General features: G+C 38.4%; 2 protein-coding genes and 1 long non-coding RNA gene across 4 annotated transcripts; 2 read left to right on the top strand and 1 right to left on the bottom strand.

Annotated features, from left to right (window-relative positions):
* The first annotated feature begins 372 nt into the window (after positions 1-372).
* On the top strand, positions 373-1,688 carry LOC102210998 (uncharacterized). Its single transcript, XR_311631.1, has 5 exons — positions 373-595; positions 714-818; positions 1,017-1,057; positions 1,217-1,296; positions 1,426-1,688. It is a non-coding gene; the product is annotated as an uncharacterized LOC102210998 (long non-coding RNA).
* A 2,685-nt stretch (positions 1,689-4,373) lies between these two features.
* ackr4a (atypical chemokine receptor 4a) lies at positions 4,374-13,400 on the top strand. Its single transcript, XM_005729153.1, has 2 exons — positions 4,374-4,438; positions 9,569-13,400. The coding sequence occupies exon 2, from the start codon at positions 9,584-9,586 to the stop codon at positions 10,688-10,690; it is 1,107 nt and encodes a 368-aa protein (XP_005729210.1). The 5' UTR covers positions 4,374-4,438; positions 9,569-9,583; the 3' UTR covers positions 10,691-13,400.
* A 354-nt stretch (positions 13,401-13,754) lies between these two features.
* e2f5 (E2F transcription factor 5) lies at positions 13,755-22,950 on the bottom strand. Of its 2 annotated transcripts, none has more exons than XM_005729151.2 (8): positions 22,569-22,950; positions 21,255-21,364; positions 20,919-21,080; positions 20,270-20,378; positions 19,493-19,811; positions 15,746-15,883; positions 15,465-15,503; positions 13,755-14,527 (listed from the first exon to the last, which is right to left on the bottom strand). In XM_005729151.2, the coding sequence occupies exons 1-8, from the start codon at positions 22,695-22,697 to the stop codon at positions 14,451-14,453; spliced, it is 1,083 nt and encodes a 360-aa protein (XP_005729208.1). In that variant the 5' UTR covers positions 22,698-22,950; the 3' UTR covers positions 13,755-14,450. The 2 variants fall into 2 exon arrangements, with proteins under 2 accessions (XP_005729208.1, XP_005729209.1); XM_005729152.2 differs by having other exon boundaries at positions 19,493-19,805.
* Positions 22,951-23,172: the final 222 nt, after the last annotated feature.

Genomic DNA, 23,172 nt, shown 5'->3' with positions numbered 1-23,172 from the left:
AGTTTAGAACATATAGAAGCAAATATCCAGGTTATCCTTAAGAAAACACCTCACGAGACTGAAATTTAAAATCTTCCTTCTCGAATGTTGCTTGTGGAAAAAGGTCTTCAATAGAAAGTGAAACTCTGACAGTCCTGTGTTTATTCATTCTTTTTTTATAATGAAGATTAAGTGTTTCATTTCTGGTCTTTGCTGAGTTCAGTGACACATTTTTTTTTAACTGTTGTGAAATACCCAAGGAGGGACTGCAGGAAGGAAACCAAGAGATCAGGTAAATAAACACAGAGTAAATGACGTGATCAAATTAAATCAAGATAAGTTAAACAACCCCCTTCAAACAGCTTTCATGTATGCTGCACGTTTTTGGACAAGCTACATTTTATCTACTCACACACCCTATTTTTTTCCCTCTTCAGATGGAAGTTATTTGTTGGCGAAGAGTATATAAAGGCCTATGTGTGTGTGTGTTTCACATCTTTATCAAACTCTTCAGCCACTCGTCATGAACAAAAACACATTGCTGGTCCTTTTGTGTCTGCAGGCGATCCTGCTCATCACGGCCTCATCTGAGATGACAGCTGAACAGCCGACACCGGTAAGGAGGACAACTTTACAAAACCAGTGTCTAGATTTTCATTAATTATTATAGAAACTATCAAAATGAAATGAAATAAGAAGATGTGGTGTCTAAATATTGAATACTTTTTTCCCAGACAGAGGAGATAACTTCTGTACACAACACGAAGGTGAAAAGCCCAAATGTTAAATATCTGAAAAAATGCCGCGTGACACAAGCAGGATGTCGACGACACCACTCAGTAAGGCAAATTTCTGTTTAACAAGTAAAATAAATTAAGGAATAATCATAATAATTTCAGTATTTACATCTCAAAACAATTTGCAGCATATCAGCAGTTTACTCTTTCTGTTGTTTAAAAGAAAACTCATTCATTTTACTTCTGCATGGTGTGTGAAACTAGCAGCTCCCCCTAAAACCTTTTCTCTTTTTATTACAGAAACCACAGCAGGGATCAGACATAAAGCCACAACCCTACAGGTAACCACACAGTGCAATAAAAAAAAAATCAAGAATCAGGTCCAAGTTTCTGCTGAGCAGCAGCAACAATGAAGAAATGTGTGGCATTTTTGGTATGAAGATCAACACAGCAGGACTGGTTCATTTTTTATTTTTTATTTTTTGTTTTGTTCCTAACAGACCCAAAACTCGTAGAGGGAGTCTGGCTCCAATTCTGATACAGTAAAGGAATGAAGTGAAGGAGTGATCACGTCTAGCGCGTAAGTACATGAAAAGTGAAGACAATGGGAACGATTACTAACACATTAAATGACTCCAGTTGCTATTTTATCTGGTTGATGGATTAACATTGTTCAAACTGATGTATTTATTCCTCCACTCCTTCTCAGTGAGTCTCCTGCTTTGTTTCTTCTGAAGATGATGAAATAAAAAGAAAAACAGAAATGAAGACCGACACTATAACTATAAAAATCACAATATTTCTCAGACCAGTGGTATAAAAGAAATATGTGTGTAATATAAAAAGGTTATTAAGGCACTACATAAATGAATGTATCTGATACAATTATAATTTGATGTTTATGTTCACAAGTTTTTAATGTGGCCTTGTTCATTTTACTGGTTTTGATGAAATAAAGAGTAAGTTTTCAGACTTCTGTCTGTAACTGTTATTGTTTCATGAATTTCAGTTTCAAATAAAGTCATCCAGAGTTAAAGCACAAAAAACTAGTTATTTGTCGAATGTACTACACACACACACACACACACACACACACACACACACACACACACACAGAGAGAGATCCTACATCACCACCGAGTTTCTAGAGCATGTGGTAGAGCCAGGTCACAGGGCCTGAAGGATATGCTGCCAATTCACTGTTATTAGAAACTCCAGCACCAAGATTATTGAATAACCAAGGTTAAATAATGAAATACTAAAACTATATGTGAAAAAAGTTCATTTAACTAAAGATGCAAAAAAAGAAAAAATTAATAAAATATTGAACAAATAAAAACTAGCTTAAAACAACCTAAAACCAAATAAAAACACATGAGGAAATCTCCTTAGTTTTAGTATTTGTTACGCCAATCAAATGTGTTACAACAACTTGCCTGATGTGGCCTTAATGGACATGTTTATTGAGAATTTGGACGTCTACCAGACGGTGACTGAACTGCTTTGAAGAAGCTCTGTGTTTTTATCGAAATTCCTGCACTGACTTTCCTAAATCCTGCCTCTGGCATATGACCTAAATACAATAATACACTGAAACTAATAAAAATTAAACATATTCAAACAAAAGTGAAACAAGTAAATTCTGGAAACTAGCTGAAACCAAACTGGATTGAAAGAAAAATGTCAAAATGAAATAAAAATAAAAAATAAACAGAAAATACAAAACTATAATAAACTATAAACTGAGAAAGCTGCTTTATTCCTTGTGCTTTGAGGGTGTATCTTCATGCTGAATCTTCTGTTTTGCAACTTAGCAGGGCAACTTTGTGGTGTGGCGGGATGTAGTGATGTAATTTTTGCCCCATGCAGGCCGCTTTGTAATAATTAAAAAGACAATGTCATTTTTCTGCGATAATCACTGACAGAGCAGCTCACTCAGAGAAATAACAAATGCAAAACAATTTCATTCATAAAATCAGAGCGAACTGAGTGTCTGTTGGTTTCCTGTTGATCAAACAGCTCCAACTGGCCTCAGTGGGAACGCTGAACAGAAGAGAAAAAACTCTGTTCTTCTGCCAAATGTGGATAGATGAAAAACAAATCTTCACTCTTCACTCTGCAGGCTGTTATCGCCGTGGGCGTGGGCGTACAGTGAAATACAGTACATCTCTCAGTGGCACTGGTCTACTTCCTCCTTCTTTGAACTCTCCCTGTCCAAATGTTCTTAGAGTGTCTACTCTGACTCAGTCTAAACATGTTCTGTCATGTTCAGACACAGAAACAATTCCTCAATAAACACCACAAACAAATGGTTTAGTGTGACTTGGTTTCTGTCTCCTGTCACTTGACTTCTCTCTGTCTGAGTCATCCTTCTCAGAAGTGCAATTGAATTGCACGGATACAAGATTCAGCTGGACTTGAAACTGGACAGATTTCCTCCCAGTGGTAAGAACAGTTCCTGACTCGATGACAGACAAATCCTTTAACAACTCCTTCAGTGATATATTATTGTTGGAACGTCAGAAAACGATAGAAATGGAAACAGAAATACTTTTTCTTTGTTTTATATCACATGCATTACGTAAAAGGGTTTTTCATCACATTGTTAAACTTTGCAGCAACATAAAACTTGTTTTGAAATCCTGTCCCCTTTATTTTTTCTGCAAATGTGAATGCATTTGAAACCAGCGGGTGCTCCCTTCACACAGAGACAGCCCAAATATAATCAAAGACTCCGGCTGGCAGAGTATATTTGATGCAAGCTCACAAACATTAAATTTGAATTAAATCTGACAAAATATGGGGGAAACCTACTATTAAACTCATCCGGCTGGAAAATGAGTTTCAGCTTTAAACCAAATGCTTAGAACAATTTGTGCTTTTTGAGAACTGCTGCAAAGCAAGTTGGTTTTTAAGGTGTTAAAACTGTGTTCGGGTAAGTTTAGTGTAAGGTTTGGAGTTATGGATGTGGCTTAGTATTCAAATGCAGAGTAACAAGTGTGTCCGCATGTGTCATCTCCAGGCATGTGCATAGGTTTCTTCCAAGCACTGGTGGGACATCAGTGGGAGCATTTGAGCAAGAGAAGGGTTCAGTTCCTTGATTTATGCAGAATTTTGTGCATTTTCTCCACTGGCTTCTGCTGGAGTTTTTCATTTACGTGAAGAGAAACCCGAAAACAAAGTACCAGATGGCACAACCAGATTCCCTGAGTAAATCCTTTGCTTCTTTCTTGTTTTTACTGTGGGGCCTACATACATCTGTTTTAAATACTGGAGCGAGGTATGCCCGCTGAGCACCCTGAAAATCTCCACATGTGCTTTCTGTTAAATCCAAAGCTTGAGTCTTTATTTTAGTATTTATGAATACAGAGTTTTATTCAATTTGCAGTGGAGAAACAAATGGAAACTTCACAATGGCAGTTTCTGTCCCTTACAATAATCCACTCCTGCACATGCATTGCAAAAAAATAGTTTAGGTAAATAAAATAAATGCAGTGGTGTTACATGCTTACCCTTTCAGATAAACAAAAACTTTAAAATAAAAAATCTGAATCGATCAAACTCACATACTGATTTGTTTTTTTGTTGGGTTTTTTTTACTTCCCGCCCACACGCGCTGCGCTGGTGTCAAATCAAACGTACCTCCTTAGAGCAGTCTGAAGCCGGTCAGCAGCTTGGAGCGAGCTCGCTGTGCACACGGGACCGATCGTTAATAAGACACAGTGAGTAAATATCAAACACCTTTATGTATCTATGAGACATATTCATGTTTCTATTGTATTCATGCAAGCTTCGTTTTAAAAGCTGATTGGCTGCTTAGATTTACGGTGAACACGAGAGACAGGTTTGTTGTGAGTTCGTTTTTTCCACCTGTGCTATGCAGTCACCATTCATTTATTTTTGTAATATTTTATATTACTGAGTGATTTAAGTCTGTTTGTTTGTCAGTTTTTCGTAATGTAGGTATTAAGAAGTCAGAAACATTATAACAAAGCAGTTATTGAATAAGAAGTTAGATATTTACTTGAGTCATGCATTCCAGTAAAGTTTTCAGTAAAATAAAGATTTAAATAGCTTTACATGCAAATGAATGTAAAATAATCAGCAGCAAGTACAATTTAAAGTAATATTAGAAATGTGATTTATCGTAACTGGTTCTTAGATTGTTTTGATGAATCAATGTGGAGTGACATGCAGATATTTATTCAAGCACAGCATGTAATATGAGGTACTTTCACTTTATCATTTATACTTTAAATACACCAGATCCACTAAAAAGAAATGATAAGGTATCTTACAAGCTTGTACGAAGATAAACATGTATTAGTGAGAGTATGGCCTTTTTCTCATTTATTTAAGTGTAGGACTTTCACATGTAAATGACTATATTTTACCATAGTACGACTGAAATTTTTGAACTTATCAACTCAGTTATTATTTTTTCCTTTAATACTGTTTTCTACAGTGCAGAGTAAAACTAATGAGCACTCAGTAAACATTAAACAGGAACATTATTGCACAAAAAGAAGATCATCAATTTCCTCCTTGAGCAGCACTTTGTTGGCTGGGTGTAAAAAAGTCCCTTTCCATAGCAAGACATCTTGAAGAAACCTTCAATCAAGAATCAGGCTCTCATTATGGATGGTCGTGAGCTTGGACCGACTGGGGTTGTGTAAATAACACATATGGATTCATTGTAAACCAACATATGTCTTTAATCAGAATCAGAATCAGCATACTTCATTAATTCCTGGGGAAATTATGTGGGTTACAGTTGCTCCAGTACCGTAACATCAACAAAAACAGACCAGACTATTTAACAGTAGAATATGTTAAGATATAGGGAATAGCAGAATATAATATATAATCACCAAATAATAAATCATTCCTTAACATTACGCTTTGATAAGAGTTTTACTTTAATTAGTTTTGGTAATTTTGCCTCAAGATGTTTATCCTGAAGCCATTCTCACATATGCTGAACACGTGTTGCTTTTCCTTCACTTTACAATCCAGCTCATCCCAAGCCATCTCTGTTGGGTCTACGCTGGGGGAGTAAGGAGGCCAGGTCATCTGTTATGGTGGTTGGCTCACTGTCCTGTTAAAGGACAAGTGATTCAACTTCATTTCAAGTTAGCAACGGTGGCATTGAAAAAGAACAATTTCTAGAGGAGGAAACCTGGGGCAGAACCACATTCAAGGAGGGTGGACCACAGCAATAACCAGCTGTGGTGGAGAGATAATGTTCACTATAAACTCCAAACAGATGATGATTGTTTGTCGTTCCAAGCTGTTGACTTAGGTGTTCCTTTGAATTCTGAATAAATTACAATAAATCAACCTTGTCACACAAAGATCCTCTCAAACCATCACAGTTCCTTCTCAGTGCTACACAGCAGGATCCACAAACATCCAACCAACTTTGTGTCTTGAAACAGTTAGATCTAAACTAAGACTAATCGGGCCAGAGTAAAAATTTCCACTGCTCTGATGTCATGTCTGATGTGTCTCTTGGCCAGAGTAGTTCTCTAAATCGTATCTGTCTTTCTCAATAATGCTTTATTTCATTTTGTTTATTTATTTTTTACAAATGAAAATATCAGAGGGACAGCTTATGTTGAATAGTTTTGAGATGAAGTTATAGAGGCAACACTGAAATGGTTTGAACGTTACTTGCCTGACTGCACTGTGCAAGTGTAAAGTTTAGTGGAGGGGGTGGGGGTTGTTTTTTCAGGACTTTATCAGAGGCCTGTGATTCCAGTGAAAGGACAGTTTCATTCTTCTGACTTTGTGGGAAAAGTTGGGGGATGGTCCCTTCCTGTTCCAGCATGACTGGAATCTCACCAGTGCATAAAGCAAGGTCTATAAAGACATGGTTGGGCAGATTTGGTGTGGAAGAACTTAAATGGCCTGCACAGAGTCCTGACCTCAACCTGACAGAACACCTTTGGGATGAATTAGAGAAATGTATTTCTGGAAGAATGGTTGAAAATTCCCATACACGCACTCCTAAACCTTGTCTAAAGCCTTCCCTGGAGAGTTAAAGCCGTTATAGATTGGGTGGGCTGATATCACATTAACCCTTTAGATTAAAAATGGGATCTCACCCAAGTTCATGTGGGTGTGAAGGCAGACGAGCAAATACTTTTGGCGCAGAAGACGAAGCGAAAGACCACAGAGAAGATTCATGGATGTAGTGAAGGTGGACATGCAGGAGATTGGTGTGACAGGATGGTAGAGATAGGGTAAGATATATAGGGTAAGCTATAGTGACCATTAAGTGGGATTTATGGTTCATGACCATATTGTGCTCCTTTGTTTCCTTGGCGGTATGTTTTGGGTCATTGTCATGCTGGAAGAACCATCCACGAACCATCTTCAGTGTTTTTGCTGAGGGAAGAAGGTACTTGTCCAAGATTTTGTCCTGTACCCTTTGCATAAAAACAGTCTCAGGATATTTTTCCACCTCCATGCTCCATGCTTGATTTTGGTTTCATCTGATCACAGCACTTTCTCCCAAGCCTTCTCTGAATCATTTAAATGTTCACTTGCCTGTACATGTCTGTTCTTGAGCAGGGGGACGTTGCAGGAACTGCAAGATTTCTATCTATTAATGTATAGTTTGTTACGGATGGCATTTTAGTGACTGTGGTCACAAATGCCTTCAGATCATTAACAACTCTTCCTGTGTAGTTTTGGGCTGATCCACCACCTTTCTAATGATCATCCTCACCCGTGGGAGTCATGGTCTGAATGCTGTGTTGGGTGTTGGGACAATAGTCTAGGATGAAGAACTTTGGCCATGTTTAATGTACGTGTCCATGACTATGACACTACATACAGAAAGGATGCTTTTCTGAATATGGTTGCTGTGCAGAAAACAACCAATGGCCTTTTAATAATGCCCAACAGTTAACTGAAAAACATTCCACATGATAAACCCATATAACCAGGCAAAAGTAATGAAGATACTGCCAGTAGTGTTGTGTCTACAGTTTATTTTACAAGGGGAAAAAACATATTACAAACAACCTTGATTGGGTCAGTCTGTGCAAATGTTTGACATGGTTCTCTAAATATTTCCCGTGCCATTGCACTTTATTTGTTGATCATTTATTTGTGTGTAGAAGTGAAAAAATGTGGGCATCTCGTGCTCTGAACTTGACTCTAAAAACCTCGAAATCAATGTCTAAAAAAGGGGAACACTTTGAAGATAATTATAAATGTAGTTGTCAAATGAATGTAGTGGCAACAACAATAATATTCCCCTATGAAAGTCAATGGAGAGGAGATTAATGTGCTGTAATCTTTGCAAGAGGATCTCCAGGGAAATTTGATAACATGCACTGGTAGAAACTAGTGCACTTTGGACTTATCAGTCTGCACAGAGGCTAAATGAACTTGTTTTATTTATCAAAGTGAAGGTACAAAAAGGGAGGAAGAGTTCAAGTCAGGGTATGGTGTCCAGATGTTACCACCGTTAGCATCACGACAGAATAATTAACACACAATCACACAACTGTTTCCAGATTGCAGTATTTCTTCTTTACATGTATTTTCTTAAACCCAGGGAACGTGAAGTTTCTAAATGTTTCCTAATGTGGCTCCAGTTCTGCTTACAGCTTAGCAGTGTTGTATTTTACTGTTTTATTGTAATGGGAACATAAAATCCAGACATCAGATCTATAGTTGCCTGCAGCTTTACAGGAATCGTGGCGCTAAATTTTGATTTATTTTTGTCAGTTTCTAATTTGTGTTCCTTCTTGATTTAAGATAGTCCCCCCTGCCAAGTAATGTGCACACTGTTGCTCAAGCAGAATGTTTAAAGACACGGTGAAATGCTTTTTGCTTTTTTCAGTATTTTTACAACAAAAGCCCTCTCTTCTTTTAACCAATAAGGTGATCATGAACCCCAAAGCTGTATGGCTTTGGGAATTTGTGCTAGCGTTACTGACATCCTTACCTTAAAAATACGAAGCACATCATATGACATATTAACCATGCTGTAACTTGGGTTTTGGAATTTGGGGTTCCTGTGACATTTTCTTCTTTTTGATCATAATCAATCATTATTCATTTTGCAGATTAATTTCACTGTACTCATATCTATTGTTTCGATGAGAGTGGGTCAGCCTGTACTTAACCATATTATTACAATAATAATATGGTGTGTTCATACAAAAAGCAAACCAACTTTTCCCCTCAGATATTGGTCCCCAACATCTAAAAAGAGGAGGAGCACGGCAACCAATCACGTTACAGCAACATACTTTCAGCCGTTACAATGTAGCCTACCTTTCTCCAAACTGAGTTCATTTTCTCTGTGTTTTATCTAAAAGCAAAGTTTAACCAGACCACTCCAATCGTCATCTCTGCATCCTCCATTTCTGATTTGTCAGTGGTGTCAGGAGAACCCCAGCTGGTTCATGCTTAGGCTGTTTTTCAGCAATGTTGCAATATTTAAACTTGCACAAATGTACTATGCCCTCTTCTTTGGTTTTGTTGAGAATGCACCATTACACATGCAGTCATAGCTTTTACTACGAATGATCAAGAGAGACTGGAGGACAGGAAAAAAGAAAAGCTTGAAAGAGAATGAAACGTACAGTGCTCTTACAGCATAAATAAAGTTTCATTTGGTTCATCTCTAAGGTTTCAGGGTTTCTGGGTTTTTTTCTAAGAGGATAATCAAGGAAATTCTAAATGACTGCCCTGAATTACTGCAGTTAAGTCATATCTCAAGAACTGGATTTAAATCTGCCTCGTATATAAATCCTGCAAGTGTTTGTTGTTTGTATCACTCTGGGGATGTATATTTTTGTGAATGTTTACGTCTGTATTTCCCTTGACAGTTTTATATCATCAACATGGAATTCTCAGAGGAAGACTACGACTATGAAAACACCACCTACAACTTCACCTATGATGACTATCCTGCCGTATGCGAGAAAGGGGACATCCGATCTTTCGCAGCCCTCTTCCTGCCCATCATGTACACCGTGTGTCTGGTGGTGGGACTGGCTGGAAACGTTTTAGTCGTGGCTGTCTACGCCTACCACAAACGCCTGAAGACCATGACAGATGCCTTCTTGACCCACCTGGCTGTGGCCGACTTGCTCCTGCTCCTCACGCTCCCTTTCTGGGCTGCTGATGCTGCAAGGGGCTGGGAGCTAGGGGAGGTTGTTTGTAAAATCGTGTCCGCCTGCTACACAGTGAATTTCACCTGCTGCATGTTGCTGCTGGCGTGCATCAGCTTGGATCGTTATTTATCGCTGGTCAGAGCACAGGATAGAGACCAAAGACGATGGCTACAGAGGGCGTTCACCAGGAAATGCTGTTGGAAGGTGTGTTTAGCTGTTTGGGTGACAGCTTTCCTCCTTGGTCTTCCTGATTTAATACTCTCAGAAGTGAGGCAGGCATCTGATAGAAATATCTGTCTAACCATCTATCCTTCATCTATGGCTCGAGGAGGTAAAGCTGTCCTAGAGGTGGTCGAGGTGTTGTTGGGATTCCTACTTCCTCTGCTGGTCATGGTGACCTGCTACTGGCGGGTGGGCTGTGCACTCCGGGGCCTCCCTGATGAGAGCAGAGGGAAGAAGTGGAAAGCTCTGCGTGTCCTTCTCATTGTCGTAGGGGTGTTTGTGATGACTCAGCTGCCTTACAACGTGGTTAAGGTGTATCGGGCAATGGATACAGTCTACAGTTTAGTGACCCACTGCGGGGCGAGTAAGGTGCTTGATCAGGCGGCTCAGGTGACAGAAAGCCTGGCTCTCACTCACTGCTGTCTGAACCCGATCCTCTATGCCTTTGTGGGGTCTTCCTTCAAGATGCACATGATGAGAGTGGCCAAGAAGTTTGAAGCGAAGCGAAGGAAGAGGGGAAGCAAAACAACAGAAACTAATGTGGAGGAGGGGATGGAAATGTCATTCAACTCCCACACTGCATCCCAAGAGACAAACTCATTCTCAATATGAGACATGACTAAAATGTCAGTGAGGTCTATGTGTCTATATATGCACACAAGGTCCAGCAGGAGAGCATATAAAGCTTTTGTTGATGTAGGGTGTAGCAGCAGTAGCAAAATGCTTGCAAATCATTAAACTGTTCAAAAATTCCACTAGTTTTAACAGTCTGTTCCTAAAAACAGTCTTTTTCTGCCAAAGCGAACAGTTTATGTGCTGGTTTCAAAGAGCTCCAATATATATTACTTTTGCCCTCTGTTGAAGAGGAAAAAAAATCATTTCAGCCACATATATTTTATGAAAAGAGCTGCTGAGACAGTTTGTAGTTACTCTTTGCAGGAGTAGAGGTATTTATTTACAGTAGTATCCATTAGTGACAATGACATCCACCACAGTGGGTTCACTGAGAACTAATTCAAGTATTGCATTAACTTTTCAAGAATTACGGACATTCTTATACACAGTGCTCCGTTTTCAAAATCTGGAAATTTTTTGATTTTATATTTAAAATAAATTTTAGATATAAGGATTCTTTTTAATAGCTGGATGAAAATCCAAGTCCACGGACATCACCAACTGCTGCATTTCATTTCTTGAGATGCTCCACTTGGCTCTTACTACAGCTACTTCAGCTGCTGCTTGTTTTTTTGGATTCAAAAAGCATGCTTTTCTAAGTTGAAGTCAGGTGACCAAGTGGCAAGTTAAGAATATCCCAGCTCTCTGCCCCGAGAAACTCTTGGGTTGATTTTCCAGGATGTTTTGGGTTTTTTCCGTGTGCACTGTAAAATGCTATCTGAGCAGAGACTACAGGCCTGTACACTTCATAATTCATCCAGCTACTTCTATAAGCAGGCACATCAAACACTAGTGACCCGGTTGCACTGGCAGCCATGCCAATGCCATAACACTGCCTCCACTATGTTTGACAGATGATGTGGTTTGATTCATATCACGAGTCATTTCTCTCTTCCTCCATATGTTTCTTGTCGTATCAGTCTGATAAAAGTCCATCTTGGTTTCATTTGTCAAAAAAAAAGGGAAAGTCTAATCTGTCTTTCATGTTGCTGAATGTAACCAGCGGTTTGCACCTTGTGAAACACACTGTGTTGATCATTTATCATGAGGGTGTATCTGGAGAGTAGACTTTGCCAATAATATGTCTACCACCTCCCCAGTGTTCTTGGTTGTTTTTTTAAACCAAGGAAATAATTCTGCAATATTCCACTTTAGTTGCTTTCTGTGGTCTTTCAGGTCTTGTTTTTGAGCTGGCCTTCTTTTAAAGAACATACTAGATTGCAGAGTTAGAGATTTATGCTCTCTTTGACAGGTTTGTTTGTTTGTTTGTTTTTTCAACCTAATGTCCTACCTCACCCTTTTTTAATATCTTGCAGGACGTAATATAAGGAGTTCAGTAGACAGTTACCAAATACAAGCTCAACACTTTGAACCAAATGCAGATATTTGTTTAGTTTTCCATTATTCTGCTTCTCAACTGTCCAGTTACATCTAAACCTCTGAAAATGGGAGTATGTGTAGCTATAAAGTCAGTACATTAATCACGTTTTATCATTTGATTTAAAAATCTGCTGAGGTGGTGAACAGAGGTAAAATTACATAAAAATATTCTCCAAATACTTATGGACCTAACTATCCTTTTAATCCAGATCTTCAAGTTAACTTGTGCTTCTCTGAAATTTCACCAGAAACTTGCACTCTGCCCACACAGTTAAGATTTATTACTAAACTCTCTCTGCATTACACACTAAAAACACCCACAAAGGAAAGAAAAACCAGACCTGCTGGAACTTCAGCTTTGTTGAAAAAGTGCTTTGTTTAATTACAATCAACCATGAATAAAAACTCCAGACCCATTTCATGTAATAATCTGCACAGCCTGTAAACCAGATCGTGCACCTATGAAAGGGTGAGCAAAGACTTTCAACCTCTGTATGTTTGCCAAATATCTGTTTTTCTCAGCTCGGGATGTATCCTGAAAACTCTTAAAAAAACAAAAACAAAAAAACCCCAACAAACATTAACCATCAACAGAATTGCTGTAGTGCGCTGCTGGTGTTTCAGAATCGTGTGATATATCTACATCCACTGGGACTTTGGTTTGATGTGGGAACGCCGCATTTGTTGTTTCCTGAATTCCTAGGAACATCTGAAACACACATTTTTCCACACACAGATTCGCTCCTCTGCACTGAGAGCAGAGGCTGCACAGCGGGGTAAAAAACACTTTTTTATGAGGCAATGACGAAAAGTTTGTAATCGTACTTTATCACTACATATGGGTTTACCACTGAGCTGAAATTCCTTAGAAAATGTGTAGCTGCAGACAGAGGGAGGGCTGGACACATTCAGATATTAATTGTTACCCTTACCGTCCAGCATCGGCATCATTAACCCTGACAGATATAAACAGGATACTGCATAGTTCAAATGTTTTTGATGTCTGTTGCAACTTGTTTTTCTTTTTTCCTTCTTTTTAAATGCTCCAATTTGACAAAATGTATACAATCGAATGTTTACTTGTGTCATTCATTTTCTATTCATTAGATGTGAGGTTTATTTATTATTCTTTAGTATTTTTTTTTCCCTGCATCCCAGCTGGTGGAACTCAAGTATTGGTGTATACTGCAGGTCACACAATGTGGAAAGCATCTGAGAAATGTTATCCATCTGTTAAAAGAGCAAAACACTTCATTGAGCCAAAAAAAAAAAAAAAAGGGGGGGGGGGGGGGGGGGCTCCAATTTGAATTGTTGTATAATGCATACCTTCTGTGTGATTCAAGACAATTTTGGAAACAATTATTTGTTTCAGACTCAAAATTTGCATTCGAGTGATTTTTGTTCATTTTCCTTACATGCATTTCCTTTGCAAATACAACTGTGCTCATTAAACCAATTTATTGAGAACATAAACAATATATCTTACAATAAAAAATGAAGTATACAAAAAAAAAAACAACAACTCTGCATTTGTACTATATTTAGAACAAAAGTGCAACAAATTAAATTAAATTATGATTAAGGCAGTCAACTAACTTCAGTTTCAAACCTGAACTACTTCTTTTTTAATTAAATAAGTAAAAATATTCAATTATTTAACTAATAATAGGATAAACTGAGGCCTAAAATGGCAGTATCACAATAATTTAGAAAAGAAAACTTTCTGACATTTTCACAAAAACAAGGTAAACAAAATGTAGCCAAACCATTAATTCAATAAATACAAAACGGTGGTTGAAATTTAACTGGGAAATTGAATAGATGAAGACGTACTGCATGAAGACAAAGCTTACATCTCCTGAACTGGATCATCAAAGAAGCAAATACTGAAATGTTATTGCAAAGTTCAACTTATCTACAACACTGTTACAGCCCCAAAAGTGGATAAGCTGTGCAAAGGAAAACAGTTATCAACAACTCAAGCTTTCCGCTGGATGTGGAAAAATACAGAGACACAAAAGTGCAGCAGGAATGTGAAGGATTTTTCTGTTTACTTGAGACCTCGTGGCTCATGGCTTTATAAATACCTTATGGTTCATTAAATCAGGCACTTGTTTTTGCTGGACAGAGTCTGGATATGTTTAGCTGTGAGGTGCACGTCAGTGAAGTCTTTGTTTTTTGTTTTTGTAAGATGACAGTGGTATATCAAAGTATCATCTGTGAAATTTTAACAAATAGGACAAATCTTTACAGTTTTTAAGAGGCAGAAAGTGCTTCTCAAGATTGTAAGAGTGTGCATCAGAGTCACTGTCAGACATCAGTAATTCAGGATCTGCACATCAAACAGGTCACACACTCCCTCGTTGTCATCCAGGTTGAAGCTGTAGTCTATACCTGAATTTGGAGAAAGGAATCAGTGGAAAAATGAAAAGATGGCACCCACACTGAACACACATTCCAGCTGTTGATGATTTAGGACCTAGATCAGGATGTGAAAGGCAAGGCCCAGAGTTCAGAATTGGCCTGACAAAGACATTAATCCAGCCCGCTGCACTGCTTTGGAAAATGTGAAGGAGGGCAAACATTTACACTTTCATCTGTATTTTCATAAGTTTTACAGCTCCTTTAATAGATAAACAATTAAATAACATTTTATATTCATGTTTAACATTCCTGTTTTTTTCGTAGTCTACTATAGAAATTTCCCTTTTCTTAATTAACAAAAATGTTTTGAACAATGAGCTACCAGAACTTTTTCGGTAATTTTACACTTTTATTTTTGAGTTTAAGCCCAAAGAGTTGTGCTGTCAGAGCAGCATTTCTTCTTTAGACTGTAGAAGTGGATGACTTGGATGACTGATGAAATGTTTCTCCCACTGAAAACACTACTCCCAGGAGAACAGAAGCAACTTTTTGGGAAATGTTAATATGCCAAATTAAGATGTTAAATATGTCAAATAATAAACCTGCTAAGCATCAGGATGTTAGCGTTAACTCAGGATCATCTGTTAATCATTTGAATGTCTTCTCTTTGACCTCCAGTCGTTAAAATGGACACATTAGTGATGCCTAAGGTCTGAAAGGTAAAACCAGAGAGCTTTATAACAGAGTTAGGGGTCTCAGTTTATCTGAAATAGGACTTTATGGAGGTCTATATGTAGGTAGACTACCTCCAGTAGTTAGGGGTAAGTGTGCCCCCAATTAGACAGCATTACAGAAAATTGGGGCGATGAATGGAAGCCAAGCAATGCACTGCTGTGGAGGGGTGAGCAGCAATATATATTTAAGCGTAGATACTGAATGTAGTTAAAACAGGTGCTGTGATGCTTACCATCAGTGGACATGAGTTCCTCAATCAGGTCAACAGCTCCTACAAAGAAAATTAAAAACATGTTTCTATTCCACTGTGGTGTTAAACGTTCACTGTTCTGGACCATTTGTAGCATATCTGTAAACAATTCATTCCTTTCCTCCCACTGAAAGAAAAAACATTAAATAAAAGCATGCTTAGACCTAAGAACGTCAACTGAATCAGAACTGAAACAAATGTGAAGTAAACATTAAAAAAAGGAAAAAGACTCTTCTGATTGTATTCATATCCCTGGGCATCACCCTCTCGGTTATCCTTCATGTGGTCTCCAGTGGCACTGAGCTTCAGTAGGCTGCTCACATCCAGAACAGACTGGAACTCCTGGTCCACCAAGTCCATCTCCTGCTGCTCCAACCCCATCACTGGTCGACCGTGATAGACTGCAGACAGAATGAGGAGTCGAAACAAGGTCACTTAACCTCATAATGAAGGATTAAGTTATCTGGAGGCAGAAAACAACAAATGTTGGAATGTGCACTTGTTTACTATAACCCTGGAGAAGGGTTATAGTAAACAAATTTGACCCCATGGGTTCCCTAGAAAACCAATGGGGTCGGCTCTGACCCCATGGGTTCTCCGGGGTTAATGTAAGAGTTCGAAAAACATGATTACCACCACTCTCATTTGTCCAGTAAATAAGAAGTTAATGCCAAAAGGCTGTTAATTTATTAATGTCCACGAGGTCATGCCTGAAAAGAATCCTATACATGGCCCACTTTAAATCTGAATTATTTTTACCTAACTCATTCTTAATGTACAAAAAAAATAAACACACCCAACCCTATGCACTGGCTTTTCATCTACACACCACTGTGCAAAACATACCATAAGCTTTCATTTTACAGAATCCAAGTGTTTCCAAATGTTAAGTAAGTAAAAATCATTCAGTGAAAGGTCTTGTGATTTTGTTGGGGCAATTCCTCATTTTTTTATTTTCTGGAAGGATGGTCAGACTGGGTTTCGCTTTGACACTCTTCTACTTTTAGTGCAACTCTGACTCATCCTCTATAAAACTTAGAGCTGTCAGCTTTCGATCTGTCAGATATACTGGAAGTCTTTTTTTAATAAAGCCACATGAACATATGCAATGATTAGCCACATTAAAACCAGTGAAGTATATGGCACCGCAATGCAATATTCTGATGGAGGGAAACTGGCATCAACGTGGATGTTACAAGCACCACCCACCTAAATACTGTTATAACCCTTAACAGGCTGCCCACAGGTTGCATGGAATCCAGTCTCAGCATTACAGAAATGTACAAAAACAAGTCAAATTAAGGGAGCGCCTACAGGACCCACTGCAGGCATCCTGGTGACTGACACCACAGGATAACTTCAGCGGTCCTGTGACCATACTCAGAGGGGCCAGAGCTGTTTTGCACAAGTGTATTTTTCCACAGTATTAGGCAGGTGGTGAGGCAACCTTTAAGCAGTGTAAACAAGTTGTCAAGTAGCTGCGATTGGGAGAAATTTGATATCTTGTGACTCATTTAGGTGGAGAATGTTATTCCAGAGAATCTGATAAATAAAAATGAAACTGTCCCATAGTAACAGCACTTTGATGTTATTGAAGATCAAGTTTTCTGTGCAAAATTTTGTTCATACTCTCCTTGTTTATCATTTTTTCACAAGCTACAAGAGATTGAAGTAAATCTGCAAAGAAATGGGTCAAACTGTGCATACTGACGCTACAGTTTTCCTAAGACTTTAGATTCTTTTCTTACGGCCTAGATCTGGTTCATGCAACTCTGAAAGTCAGCTTGCTAAGAGAGGGAACATAGTGACAGACAGCAGTTTTATTTTTTGTTTCAAGATATTAGCACTGTATAGTATTATAGAAGAAAGTAGCAACTAATAACTTCTGCTGTTCTTGCATGTCAAGACTCTACAACAGCTAATACTTCCAAGTCAGCTGATAAACAGCAATACTTTTAAAACAATAAATCAATCACATTTACATAATCAATTTCAGTGTTGTCCGTGGACAGTGTCTGATTAAAGTGCAGACTTTCCGGTTTCTTTAAAGGGTTTTAAGAAAAGTACTGCATCAACCGTTTTGGAATTGCAGCTATTTTAATACACAAGCTCCACATTCAGTGGCTCAGAACTCACTAGACAACTGACTGACAAGCAGCTTCCTGTCAAGTGAGGCTTGTTTCCACGTTACCTCACAATAAAACATCTATGACTTCCATGTTGATGTTGTGTACGTGGTTTACTGGAAGCTGAGTCTGTCTGGACTGTGTCTGTAGGCAAAACATTTCCCTGAAGCCATCCTGCAATACAGTTAAACAACCAGGAGATCCTCTGATATTTTTATAAGACTGACAGGCCAATCATTTTGCATTCCAGTGCTGCTGACAAACACCTTTATAACCAGATACTAAAAAGTAAATAGCAAATTGAGAATTTTACACGGTGAATTACAAGAATTACATTTACCTCTATGTACCATTAAAAATAATGATAATGCAAGTTTTTCTTCACCTTGAAAGTTATGGTGTGGTTTTGGTAATTTCTGGTATTGTTAAGGAACTATTTTTGAATAAATGCCAGCAAAGGCTGCACAGTACCGGTTGCAGTAATATGCCAAGAAGTGTTGCAATGCATCTGGCCATGACCAGACATGACTATGTGAACATCAAAAATACCAGAAGTGAAATCCTTAAATGAAGAAGGAAGCACTTTTGACTGCTCCTGAGGGGTCACCACAGAGGACACATCTGCACGTTTTATTCTGACACAGATTTTACGCCGGATGCCCTTACTAACGCAATCCTCCTCCCATTTATCCAGACTTGTGACTGGCACTCCCAGTACACAGGCCTGGGGCCCCCTGAGGCTTAAATACATTAAAGTGTTAAAAATCAGGACCACACATGCAGTTTATTCTGTTAAAATAGGCACTGAAGTTCAGAAACAACATGCGCAACTGTTACTTGAGGCCAGTTTATACCACCTTCACATTATATCTAAAATATTTTATCAGTTTCTTTCTTTAAGCCAACATATGTATGGGATTTATAACTATAGATTTATAGTTATCATCCATAACAATCTGGCACTACAGAAAGAAGAGGAACGCAAACTCCATTGTTAAAAGCAGTTAAATGAAGGGCAGTGCTTACAAATCAAATGTAACAGCAAAAGCACCCATCACTCATAGTAGATCACTCATTGTTTAACATCGACAGTGTGTCTTTCTTAAAAGAAAACACACTATCATGTGTGTTAGGACACATTCATTCTTTTAAGAATATATGATGTTTGATACTTTTTTTTTTTTCTATAGAAACGATAGTCTTTATATAGGACCTCAAAAAAGGGGTGTACAAAACATAAACTGACCGACATCAGAACAACATATAATGGCTTCCTGAAAACTTTCTTTTCCTAGCTAAACATGAGTAACTTCCAAGTCTACAACAAAGGATAGGAAGTCTTCTAATGAAAATATGTATTAAATGCTCTTTTTTAGCAGAAAATTTAATCTATAATTAACAGCTCTCACTAAACATATGGCTAGCAATTAAATCATTTACAAAATAACCAAAATGATGTTATCAAACAATAAACTGCAATAAAGTTACAACAATATAAGGTAATATTTATTACCCTAGTGCAGTGGTTTTCACATTTGCTCCTGTGTGACTCCTGTGTGACTCTGACACCGAAAACCTGAAACCTTATGTAGCACCACAAATTGGTTGACTATATAATTAGTAAAAACTGTTCCAACGAAAACTGAACATCAGAAAGTAAACCTAGTTCTTCTGAATTGGTCACTATGTCAGAAGTTTCTTCTGAGGCCACTTTAAATTTCACAAATGACTCAGGTTGTAGAAGTTTTTCTTGACTACAAATGCAAAATTTTTATTACACATGTGTTCACCGCAGCCTCTTTAGCAGGCAGTAAAACTCTGTGGTGGTTTTGTTGAAGAACTTCAACAGCATTAAAATTCACATGCCCTAAAGCCCATCCTTACCCATCTGCACGTCAGGAGGGGTGGCCGACGGAGTCAGCACATCATCATGTTCTGGCAGCACCATCTGGTGGTCTGAGCAGAAAGACTCCTGGCTGCAGCAAGAGGTGGTGTTGGTGTTGGAAGTGGAAACTGAAAGAGGGAATCTCTGCAGGCTCGCGGGGGTGCTGGGTGGAGTTGGCATCTGACAGATGTCATCAGTGGGGGGTACAGAGAAGACCACAGGCACTCTGGAATCTGAATCTCTGTTGATAAGCACGACCTGAATGGGAGCAGAGTGGCTGCGCAGGTTCACCTGGTACTTCTTTTGACCACTCTGACCCTTAAAAACAGCAGCATGTCATTAAGTATGTCATTTAATAAAGCACTTATATAGTTGATCTTTTTTTTAAGAATATTTAAAACTGATCACATGATCACAAGGGCATGAAATAAGATGCTTGCAGTGATAAACACAGAAAACTGTCAGATAAATGTGCAGTGTTTTTAGGTTTGCACTGTTTAGTTTCTGTGCAACTTTACAGTTTTACTGTTTACCATCACAGCAATATCTAGACGCTCATAAAGTTACAGGCTAGCTGATTGATGTTAGAGCACACATAGGCCATTATGTACAAAATAAAAAGCCAAATGTAACGAGAATCTTGCAGCTCACTCACAAGCTTTTATCCACCTGTAATAAAATCTGCTAGATAAAGCCTGTGCTGTGTCTGGCGTCTGTTCTCATTAAAGCAGAGTCAAATAAAACAGTACATTTCTATACAACCAAAGCAATACTACCATTTCTGGCAGTGGCACCTCCAGCTGAGTCCCAGCAGGAGCCACAACAGCTAGAAGTGTTTCTTCACTAAAAGCGCTGCAGATGTCTTCATGCGTCACAAATTTATATGTGTAGAAGTGTTAAAGAAGCCGGATTACTGTTTGAAGGAAATTGAGACAATAAACTTGAAAAACAAGAACTGTGAGCATTGTGCAAATCGGGATTAGCCTGGATGTCATTTCACTGCTTGACAATGGCAATTATATTTATAATCCCTGCTTTATAGTGTTTTCTCTGATCAATAGGCAAACAATGTTAAAAGGATCAGAGAAGGATTTGTTGTCTCTGAACTGAGTAAATGGGGCCTCGAGGGAACTAGAATTACAAACCATGCAGACAATAGTACAAAAAAAAAAAAACACCCGGTGATATTTCACTGCAAAACAAAGCAAGCCCTACTAACAGATATTTTACTCATTTAATATGAAAAAAATGAGTTAAGATTTGGTTATTTTACAAAGTCTTAAGATGAAAAAGAAAATCAGAACTTCTCTTCTGCCAACATATGATAGAAAAGCCAGAGCGATGACATGAGATGCACAAAAGCAGTGTCTCCAAGTGAACTAAAGAAAAACATTTATTTCAAAAATGTAGTCATAAAAAGGATATGTGTTGACAATGGGATCATGGTTCAAGTGTTTGATGTTCTCCTCCAGCCAGGCCTTCTGGTTGTCCAGCTCTTTCTCTTGGGCTTCCAGCTCAGCAATTTGGGCCTTTAAGACATTTACCTGCTCCAAAGCCTCCTCAGTTTGGCTGGCTATGTTCTCACCCCTTAACATAACGTACAGGATAAGGATGTTTTCTCAGCATTTGCTCCATCTGCTTCATCTTCAATTAAAGTGTTTATCTTTAAATTAATGTAAGCACCAACTCTGCATGCATTTTTAAATCTACAGGAACATTAAAATAATAACTTTTTGAAATAGTAAACATTTTGTCTCACACCTCCACTGGATTACATTCTTGTTTTTCTTCTCAATTAGCCCCACCCCTTCCAGTACATTGGTGATATCATATATCCTCCTCTTCTGCTTCACTGCCAAGCTGTCTGCAGCCTGTTAATTCAGACAGACATATCAACATCACATCCATATTTCCATATCAGCTGTTCGTTTATAGCATCTTGAGATATACACTTGCAGGTCCATCATAGATACCAGGAAGTTTCTGTAGGAAATGCTTCATCAGTGAATCCAAGAAATAGGGAATTTGGCAAATTAAGCTGCACAAAATAACAAATCAAACTCCTTGGCAGCAGAAGCCAGTTATACAATACCAGAGGCGAAGGGAGGAGGGAAAGGGCTGAGTAACCTGCTGTGTAAACATTGCCCAAGTTTGGCGGGCAAGAAGAGAGGGAAAATGCTACCAATGATAAAAAATAAATAAATAAATAAACAGTTGCAGTAATTAAAGCTTCAAGTAGATCAGAGATTGACACAGGCAGTTAACATGAAACAGAAGTCTCCAAGGAGAGCACTGGAGTGTAAAAGTCATTTACAAATTTTACTAGATGCCCAATACTTAAGGACATTGGGGAAATTGAATAGATGAAATCAATTACATATATAAAACTGACTGGAAAAAATTTGATTTGGGTACCGCATTGTTATATGTTACTGCAGGATCCCACAGGGAGTCAATTGATATCTGCTAGGTCTCAGGAGCATAAAGACAGGTAGGCAGAAACCTTAATTTCAGGAGTTAAGTCTTAGCCTTCTCTTTTAAAAGGAGATGATTCCTATTTCATCTTATAGCCCATGGACATATGAACCTGGTGACACTGGGTCACAGGATAATGCCATGTTTAATCATAATGCAAAAAGACTGGGGATCAGGGTGCCACTCTGGCATCTCCCCGGTCGCTCATTAAAAGTAGGTTTCAAGGGAGTCTGCTATTAAACTTATTAAGTGTATTTTAGTGCAATTCAATTAGGCCTGATTTAGCATTAAACACACGATAAATTGATAAAGCATATGAAATACAATGATTAGCTAATTTTCTGTCAACAAATACTCTAAAAAAATTTTTTTTATTGAGGAAAAAAAAACACTTGAGTATCAGTGGAACTATAAAGGAGGAGTCCGGGTAATGGCGGCTTGCTAGTCCACCTGTTAAAAAAAATCAGTATACCTGACTGGACCCGTAATGACCGACAGCCCTTTGTTCGCATCTGTTGTATTAATGTTGTCAGTGGAAAACACCACTTAATGCTCCCCCCCAAAACAACCCACAAAACCCGTCGTCTCCGTTTTACTGACCACTTTCAAATCAAGGACGCCGTCCTTGGCTTCTTGGAGCAGGCTGACAAACTTAATAGTGAGGAGCCCCAAACTTTTCTCATGGCGACTCGATGTCGAGGGTGCCGTCTCAGTCGTCTCAAACTCCATCTTCTTTTTATAAAAGAAACCCTTACTTGTTTTTACTCAGCCACCTACGTTTTAATGCGAATAACGATAATTTCTTTAAGTTAGCAAATAACGCCGGATCCCTTAACGGGACGATAGCAGCACCTGAAGGGTTTTTAAATGAACGGACGTTACGTTAGGGTCCTGTTGCTATGGCAACCCATTTGCGGCTCGTGCCACGGTCGACCCCCACCGCCGAGCTCGTGCCAACTAAGTCCCGCCTCCCCGCACATCAAACATCACTGACCAATCGGTACGATTAGTATTAGTATGGAAGCCCATAGCAGCCAAAAATATAGGTTAGCATTTTTTTAACTAATTAAAAAAAACATATAACATTTTATTGAGCTATTCTACTTATTTAAATTATTTTGTTATAGGTCGTGTTTAAATTTAGCTTTCCTAACAAGGATTTCATACCATCTAAGTATATCTTATCATATTTTGGTAAAATTCC

The sequence above is a fragment of the Pundamilia nyererei genome, unplaced genomic scaffold (assembly GCF_000239375.1).
Source record: "Pundamilia nyererei isolate P.nyererei 1_Seehausen unplaced genomic scaffold, PunNye1.0 scaffold00031, whole genome shotgun sequence".
NCBI lineage: Eukaryota > Metazoa > Chordata > Actinopteri > Cichliformes > Cichlidae > Pundamilia > Pundamilia nyererei.
This window is presented reverse-complemented; position numbering and strand designations above follow the sequence as displayed.